At 43.9% G+C, this 8,887-nt stretch overlaps 1 protein-coding gene across 1 annotated transcript; it reads right to left on the bottom strand.

Annotated features, from left to right (window-relative positions):
* Window positions 1-803: 803 nt before the first annotated feature.
* On the bottom strand, window positions 804-7,155 carry LOC110492396 (mitochondrial ribosome-associated GTPase 2). Its single transcript, XM_021566674.3, has 6 exons — window positions 6,404-7,155; window positions 5,907-6,054; window positions 3,694-3,809; window positions 3,290-3,508; window positions 2,990-3,128; window positions 804-2,907 (listed from the first exon to the last, which is right to left on the bottom strand). The coding sequence occupies exons 1-6, from the start codon at window positions 6,635-6,637 to the stop codon at window positions 2,507-2,509; spliced, it is 1,257 nt and encodes a 418-aa protein (XP_021422349.1). The 5' UTR covers window positions 6,638-7,155; the 3' UTR covers window positions 804-2,506.
* Window positions 7,156-8,887: the final 1,732 nt, after the last annotated feature.

The raw sequence follows: 8,887 nt of genomic DNA, 5'->3' as shown, positions 1-8,887 counted from the left end.
CTGACTGGTCTGAGTGTAGGCTGATGATTGTGTTTCTAAGTGGAGTAGAAATAAGTAGACACAAATCTGAAAGGTTCCAACGTGAAAGATCTGTGAGAAACCATCAACAGAGCTCTACTGCTGTTAAAGCCTAGCTATTTCCTGCTAACCTGCTTGCACACCCACTCAAGTTTAAATTTGATGTTGTTTTGTTTGTCACATGACTAGACCCAACCCCATCCACAACACAAGCACTACATTTTATTTTATCCCCTTCTATTCTCTAATTGTTTCCCCTTTACATACATTAGCTCCACCTAGTTTCTGCCATATAACAAGGACAGAGGGATCAGTTTTCTAGAATGAAACCTAGCCATGGTGTGCCAGCCCATACCTGATCTAGTTTGCTCTCAGAGGTCAAAGGTCAGCAGAAACTCACTGCTGTTTTGTTTTTCAACCAAGAAACACAGAAAAATCCTTTAGCGAAGGTGACAGATGCATCAATGAGAATTCCTGTACTGAAATATATAAAACGCAACATGCAACAATTTAAGATTTTAATGAGCTACAGTTCATATAAGGAAACCTGTTGCGTTAATATTTTTTATCAGCGTAGTTAAAATAATCCAAATGTCTAAGATGTACCAGTACTTGCATTTTTGATGAAGTGTGTTTCTAGACATCCCCAAGGGGTAAAATGTGTGATGTTGATATAAGGGAAAACACAAGTACATATGAGATCACAATAACTATCTGATGTCATCAGTACTGACCCTTGTACACAGATCTCAGTACTTGTGTAAATAAAACAATGAGGAATCAGATTTACTGAAACGCATTTATTAAATCAATTGCATTTTCACAGTTGAATAAATACACTGCTCAAAAAAATAAAAGGGAACACTTAAACAACACAATGTAACTCCAAGTCAATCACACTTCTGTGAAATCAAACTGTCCACTTAGGAAGCAACACTGATTGACAATACATTTCACATGCTGTTGTGCAAATGGCAGAGACAACAGGTGGAAATTATAGGCAATTAGCAAGACACCCCCAATAAAGGAGTGGTTCTGCAGTTGGTGACCACAGACCACTTCTCAGTTCCTATGCTTCCTGGCTGATGTTTTGGTCACTTTTGAATGCTGGCGGTGCTTTTACTCTAGTGGTAGCATGAGACGGAGTCTACAACCCACACAAGTGGCTCAGGTAGTGCAGCTCATCCAGGATGGCACATCAATGCGAGATGTGGCAAGAAGGTTTGCTGTGTCTGTCAGCGTAGTGTCCAGAGCATGGAGGCGCTACCAGGAGACAGGCCAGTACATCAGGAGACGTGGAGGAGGCCGTAGGAGGGCAACAACCCAGCAACAGGACCGCTACCTCCGCCTTTGTGCAAGGAGGAGCACTGCCAGAGCCCTGCAAAATGACCTCCAGCAGGCCACAAATGTGCATGTGTCTCCTCAAACGGTCAGAAACAAACTCCATGAGGGTGGTATGAGGGCCCGACGTCCACAGGTGGGGGTTGTGCTTACAGCCCAACACCGTGCGGGACGTTTGGCATTTGCCAGAGAACACCAAGATTGGCAAATTCGCCACTGGCGTCCTGTGCTCTTCACAGATGAAAGCAGGTTTACACTGAGCATATGTGACAGTCTGGAGACGCCGTGGAGAACGTTCTGCTGCCTGCAACATCCTCCAGCATGACCGGTTTGGCGGTGGGTCAGTCATGGTGTGGGGTGGCATTTCTTTGGGGGGCCGCACAGCCCTCCATGTGCTCGCCAGAGGTAGCCTGACTGCCATTAGGTACTGAGATGAGATCCTCAGACCCCTTGTGAGACCATATGCTGGTGCGGTTGGCCCTGGGTTCCTCCTAATGCAAGACAACCTCATGTGGGTGGAGTGTGTCAGCAGTTCCTGCAAGAGGAAGGCATTGATGCTATGGACTGGCCCGCCCGTTCCCCAGACCTGAATCCAATTGAGCACATCTGGGACATCATCTCGCTCCATCCACCAACGCCACGATGCACCACAGACTGTCCACGAGTTGGCGGAGGCTTTAGTCCAGGTCTGGGAGGAGATCCCTCAGGAGACCATCCGCCACCTCATCAGGAGAATGCCCAGACGTTGTAGGGAGGTCATACAAGCACGTGGAGGCCACACACACTACTGAGCCTCATTTTGACTTGTTTTAGGGACATTACATCAAAGTTGGATCAGCCTGTAGTGTGGTTTTCCACATTCATTTTCAGTGTGACTCCAAATCCAGACCTCCATGGGTTGATAAATTTGATTTCCATTGATAATTTGTGTGTGATTTTGTTGTCAGCACATTCAACTACGTAAAGAAAAAAGTATTTTTAATAAGAATATTTCATTCATTCAGATCTAGGGTGTTATTTTAGTGTTCCCTTTATTTTTTTGAGCAGTGTATTTATTTAGATCTATAATTTAAACAAAATACACTTAGCAGGTGAGGCGCAGTGAGGAAAAGGCATGGAAGTCTTTCAGTCCTTTTCCAGGGCAGACCTACCACCTGGTGGGCATGTCCTGCCCACTGCCCTGTCCATGGGTCTGTAGATAGCCATCATATAACTCCCTGAGGTGCAGGATCAGCTCCTCTGTGTTCTGGCCTGTGAGGGCAGACACAGGGATCACCCTGTGGGCCACGTGGCCCCGGAGGGCCTCAAGGTTTCCCCGAGCCCCAGGCAGGTCCATTTTGTTGGCTACGATAGCGTGGGGCCGGTGGGTGAGGCCGGGCTCGTACTGGTCCAGCTCATAGCGCAGTTGTTGGAGCTGAGTCCATGGTTCTGGGGAGGACAGGTCCAGGACAAAGAGAAGGAAGCGACAGCGCTCAATATGGCGCAGGAAGGAGATCCCTAGGCCTCGGTTCAGATGGGCCCCACAGATGATACCAGGAATGTCAGCCACTAGACAAGAGGATGGGGACAGTAAACTACAACACCAACCTTTGTGCCCAACATTATATACTAAAATCAAAAACTCCTTTACCTGCCACTTGCTCATGGTCCCTGTAGTTGACAATACCCACATGGGGGTTAAGGGTGGTAAAGGGGTAGGCAGCCACAGCAGGCCTGGCATTGGATATGGCCCTTAGAAGGGAAGACTTCCCTGCATTGGGAAACCCAACCTGGAGTGGAAGACACACACCAACAGGTAAATCAAGAAAATGTCATACATTTTTGGGGGATAGACTACATACCATTTATATTTCTACAACATTATTTTAACCAGCCCACATTTAATAAGATAGGCCTAGTCAGTGGAGTGAATCCCTCTTCCGTGTCTCACCAGTCCGGCGTGGGCCATGGTGCGCAGCTCCAGCTGGAGGACCCTCTCCTGTCCCCTCTCTCCCAGGGTGGCCGTCATGGGGGCGCGGTTCTCATTGGACAGGAAGAAGCGGTTTCCCTTTCCCCCTGCCCCCCCAAACACAGCCACATACTCCTGGTTGTGCTGGGAGAGGTCTGACACCGTCTTCCCTAGCTCCTTCACCACCGTGCCCACTGGCACCTGCACCATCACAAAATACCAAACGATATTCAGTTACACTATTTTACAGTCAGCATTTGAGTATCTGGTATTTGTGGCAATTACACGGCTAAACGAAAGTTTTTAAAAAAAATAATAATAATAATAATATAAAGAACCCCTAATTAAAAGGAACACCCCAGCTGTAGTCATGGGAACTAACTCACAGCGATGTAGGTTGTGCTGGCGTTGCGTCCGTAGCAGTTCTTACTGCCTCCTGAATCGCCGTTGTCTCCTTTGTAAAAGGGGGCAACCTGCGCCAGGGATTTCACCTGCAGGTCGACTGGAGGCACGCAAATCACAGATATTCGGAAATAGGACTTGATGGCTTGAAGTACACATACGAAAACCGTCTCCAATGCCTTGGTTAAAATATCCCTACAAATTAAAAAAATGTTCTTCGGCCTGATTATATCCTTGTGTGAAATTGTAAGCCTATTGTGGATCTCCTGATGATCAAAATATTGATCTGAATAGCCAAACGAGAGCACCTCAGAAGACCAACACATTGTAACGAGATTATAAACAATGTATAAACAGTAGAGGTCGACCGATTAATCGGAATGGCCGATTAATTAAGGTCGATTTCAAGTTTTCATAACAATCGGAAATCGGTATTTTTGGGCGTCGATTTTGCCAATTTTTTATACCTTTATTTAACTAGGCAAGTCAGTTAAGAACACATTCTTATTTTCAATGACGGCCTAGGAATGGTGGGGTAACTGCCTTGTTCAGGGGCAGAACGACAAATTTTCACCTTGTCAGCTTGGGGGATCCAATCTTGCAACCTTACAGTTAACTATTCCAACGCCATAACCACCTGCCTCTCGTTGCACTCCACAAGGAGACTGCCTGTTACTCGAATGCAGTAGAAGCCAAGGTAAGTTGCTAGCTAGCATTAAACTTCTCATAACAAACAATCATAATCTCTAGTGATAACTACACATGGTTGATGATATTACTAGTTTATCGAGCGTGTCCTGCGTTGCATATAATCGATGCAAAGCTGGGGGATGATTTAACAAATGCGCATTTGCAAAAAAAGCACAATCGTTGGACGACTGTACCTAACCATAAACACCAATGCCTTTCTTAAAATCAACACACAGAAGTATATATTTTTAAACCTGCATATTTGGCTAAAAGAAATCCAGGTTAGCAGGCAATATTAACCAGTTGAAATTGTGTCACTTCTCTTGCGTTCATTGCACGCAGAGTCAGGGTATATGCAACAGTTTGGGCAGCCTGGCTCATTGCGAACTAATTTGCCAGAATTTTACGTAATTATGACATAACATTGAAGGTTGTGCAATGTAACAAGAATATTTAGACTTAGGGATGCCACCCGTTAGATAAAATACCAAACGCTTACGTATTTCACTGAAAGAATAAACGTTTTGTTTTCGATGATAGTTTCTGGATTCAACCATATTAATGACCTAAGGCTCGTATTTCTGTGTGTTATGTTATAACTAAGTCTGTGATTTGATAGAGCAGTCTGACTGAGCGATGGTAGGCAGCAGCAGGCTCGTAAGCATTCATTCAAACAGCACTTTCGTGCGTTTTTCCAGCAGCTCTTCAAGCCTATCAACCTAATGGCTGGTGTAACCGATGTGAAATAGCTAGCTAGTTAGCGGGGTGCGCGCTAATAGCGTTTCAAACGTCACTCGCTCTGAGACTTGGAGTAGTTATTCCCCTTGCTCTGCAAGTGCCGCAGCTTTTGTGGAGCGATGGGTAACGCTGCTTTGAGTGTGGCTGTGGTCGATGTGTTCCTGGTTCGAGCCCAGATAGCGGCGAGGACAGCGACGGAAGCTATACTGTTACACTGGCAATACTATAATGCCTATAAGAACATCCAATAGTCAAAGGTATATGAAATACAAATGGTATAGAGAGAAATAGTCCTATAAATACTATATTAACTACAACATAAAAAAAAAAAAAAAACTTACCTTGGAATATTGAAGTCTCATGTTAAAAGGAACCACCAACTTTCATATGTTCTCATGTTCTGAGCAAGGAACTCAAACGTTAGCTTCTTTACATGGCACATACTGCACTTTTACTTCTCCAACACTTTGTTTTTGCATTATTTAAACCAAATTGAACATGTTTCATTATTTATTTGAGGCTAAATTGATTATCAATATATTATATTAAGTTAAAATAAATGTTCATTCAGTATTGTTGTAATTGTCATTATTATAAAAAAAATAAAAAAATGTAAATAATAAAAAGATTGGCCGATTAATCGGTATCTGCTTTTTTGGTCCTCCAATAATCGGTATTGGCGTTGAAAAATCATAATCGGTCGACCTCTAATAAACAATTCTGTTTGGGAACAGTGCAACACTTGAGTGTGACGGTGTGTCTGACACACCTTTGATGATTATGTTCCCACCATCTCCTCCATTCCCTCCATCTGGTCCACCCCACTCTTTCCGGGGCTCACTGTGGAAGGTGCAGGCCCCTTTTCCACCTGCTCCAGCCACTAGCTTTACATTGCGGTGGTCCACAAAGTGGCGAGTCTGAGCAACAGAGAGAGAGAGACCCAAAGTGAACATTAACATAAGCTTCGTTAACTAGCCACCTGCAGTCTATATACACAAGTCATTGGTCTAAACTCATATCACACTGGACTGGCATAGCACCAATGTTTCATCTTAACTCATAGTGTCATCAATATCTACTTATCCATGTGTGAGTGCATGATAGAGCAGATGACCAAGAAAACAAGCAGAAGACCAAGAAAACAAGCAATCTAAACAAACTAGCTAACTTGGGTATTGCAAATATAAACAAACCAACGTGTGCTTGGCTAGTGTGATGAGGACAGAGGATATGAGATAGCCATCTGCCTATTATATCATGACATACCAGTTTCTTTTCTGAAAGTTCTTTCTTTTTAGAAATTCGAGGTTTGGCGCACAATGCACAGGACGTGCTGACATTCATGATTCCAGTTGTTTTCCTCTGTGCTGCCAAGTTGCTTTTGAGCCCTAGCAACAAGCTGCCAATGAACTCGTGCCTAACGCAAACTTGTGCAAATAGTCGACTTATCTCTTGGACAAACCATCTTCGGCTTTGAAATTTGGTCAATGTAGTTAACATTGCAAAATAATCAAATGTAATCTCAGAGCATAGACCGTAGTTATTTTGTAGTGAGACAGCCAGTGTAGCCCTGACCTCGTTTCGTTAAAGCAGGGTATCCCAAACTCTGTCCTGGGCACCGTTTAGTTTTTTTTGCCCTAGCACTACAAAGCTGATTCAAATAACCAACCCATCTTCAATCTTTGATTATTTGAATCAGCTGTGATGAGCTAGGGCAAAAACCAAAACGTGCACCCAGAAAACCCTGCGTTAGACCAGCTGTAGCCTGCAAGCTAATGTTAGCTACTATTGCTAGTTAACGAAATCACCGTCAATAAACCGAATAGCTAATTAAAACGATAACAAATGACAACAATAATCTATCTAGAGTTTACACATAACATCGCCATCTGCAACTCTAAGTAATATGTAGCTTTTAGATCAAATGAGCTACACGGTACCTATTTTGAATGTCATCTTCAACGAGATCTACCTACGGGACCTACGGAGGGTCAAAAAGCACAGCAAATCACAGCGATGGGTCTACACATTGCTTCTTCATAAATAATACAATACGGATACAAAACTAGCGGAAAGTCGATTTATTTTACGTATTAAAACAGTAAAATAAATCGAAGCTGAACAAGCAGCTAAACATTCATAATTGGTTATATATATACAGTACCTGTCAAAAAATATACATTTTATATTTGAGATTCTTCAATGTTTATTTATTTATTTTATTTCACCTTTATTTAACCAGGTAGGCAAGTTGAGAACAAGTTCTCATTTACAATTGCGACCTGGCCAAGATAAAGCAAAGCAGTTCGACACATACAACGACACAGAGTTACACATGGAGTAAAACAAACATACAGTCAATAATATAGTATAAACAAGTCTATATACGATGAGAGCAAATGAGGTGAGATAAGGGAGGGAAAGTAAAAAAATAAAAAAGGCCATGGTGGCAAAGTAAATACAATATAGCAAGTAAAACACTGGAATGGTAGATTTGCAGTGGAAGAAAAATAATGAGGTGCAAAGGAGCAAAATAAATAAATAAATAAAATAAATACAGTAGGGAAAGAGGTAGTTGTTTGGGATAAATTATAGGTGGGCTATGTACAGGTGCAGTAATCTGTGAGCTGCTCTGACAGTTGGTGTTTAAAGCTAGTGAGGGAGATAAGTGTTTCCAGTTTCAGAGATTTTTGTAGTTCATTCCAGTCATTGGCAGCAGAGAACTGGAAGGAGAGGCGGCCAAAGAAATAATTGGTTTTGGGGGTGGCCAGAGAGATATACCTGCTGGAGCGCGTGCTACAGGTGGGTGATGCTATGGTGACCAGCGAGCTGAGATAAGGGGGGACTTTACCTAGCAGGGACTTGTAGATGACATGGAGCCAGTGGGTTTGGCGACGAGTATGAAGCGAGGGCCAGCCAACGAGAGCGTACAGGTCGCAATGGTGGGTAGTATATGGGGCTTTGGTGACAAAACGGATTGCACCTTGATAGACTGCATCCAATTTGTTGAGTAGGGTATTGGAGGCTATTTTGTAAAGCACCCCCATAGAGACTGCCAGAGGTCCGGACAGCAGACCCTCCGATTTGACACACTGAACTCTGTCAGAGAAGTAGTTGGTGAACCAGGCGAGGCAATCATTTGAGAAACCAAGGGTGTCGAGTCTGCCGATGAGGATGTGGTGATTGACAGAGTCTAAAGCCTTGGCCAGATCAATGAATACGGCTGCACAGTAATGTTTCTTATCGATGGCGGTTAAGATATCGTTTAGGACCTTGAGCGTGGTTGAGGTGCACCCGTGACCAGCTCGGAAACCGGATTGCACAGCGGAGAAGGTACGGTGGGATTCGAAATGGGCAGTGATCTGTTTATTAACTTGGCTTTCGAAAGACTTTAGAGAAGCAGGGCAGGATGGATATAGGTCTATAACAGTTTGGGTCTAGAGTGTCACCCCCTTTGAAGAGGGGGATGACCGCGGCAGCTTTCCAATCTTTAGGGATTTCGGACGATACGAAAGAGAGGTTTAACAGACTGGTAATAGGGGTTGCAACAATGGCAGTGGATAGTTTTAGAAATAGAGGGTCCAGATTGTCTAGCCCAGTTGATTTGTACGGGTCCAGGTTTTTCAGCTCTTTCAGAACATCTGCAATCTGGATTTGGGTGAAGGAGAAGCTGGGGAGGCTCGGGCAAGTAGCTGCGGGGGGGACGGAGCTGTTGGCTGGGGTAACCAGGAGGAAAGCATGGTCAGCCGT

This window comes from Oncorhynchus mykiss, chromosome 16 (genome assembly GCF_057628025.1).
Source record: "Oncorhynchus mykiss isolate SJ-2025 chromosome 16, ASM5762802v1, whole genome shotgun sequence".
NCBI lineage: Eukaryota > Metazoa > Chordata > Actinopteri > Salmoniformes > Salmonidae > Oncorhynchus > Oncorhynchus mykiss.
This window is presented reverse-complemented; position numbering and strand designations above follow the sequence as displayed.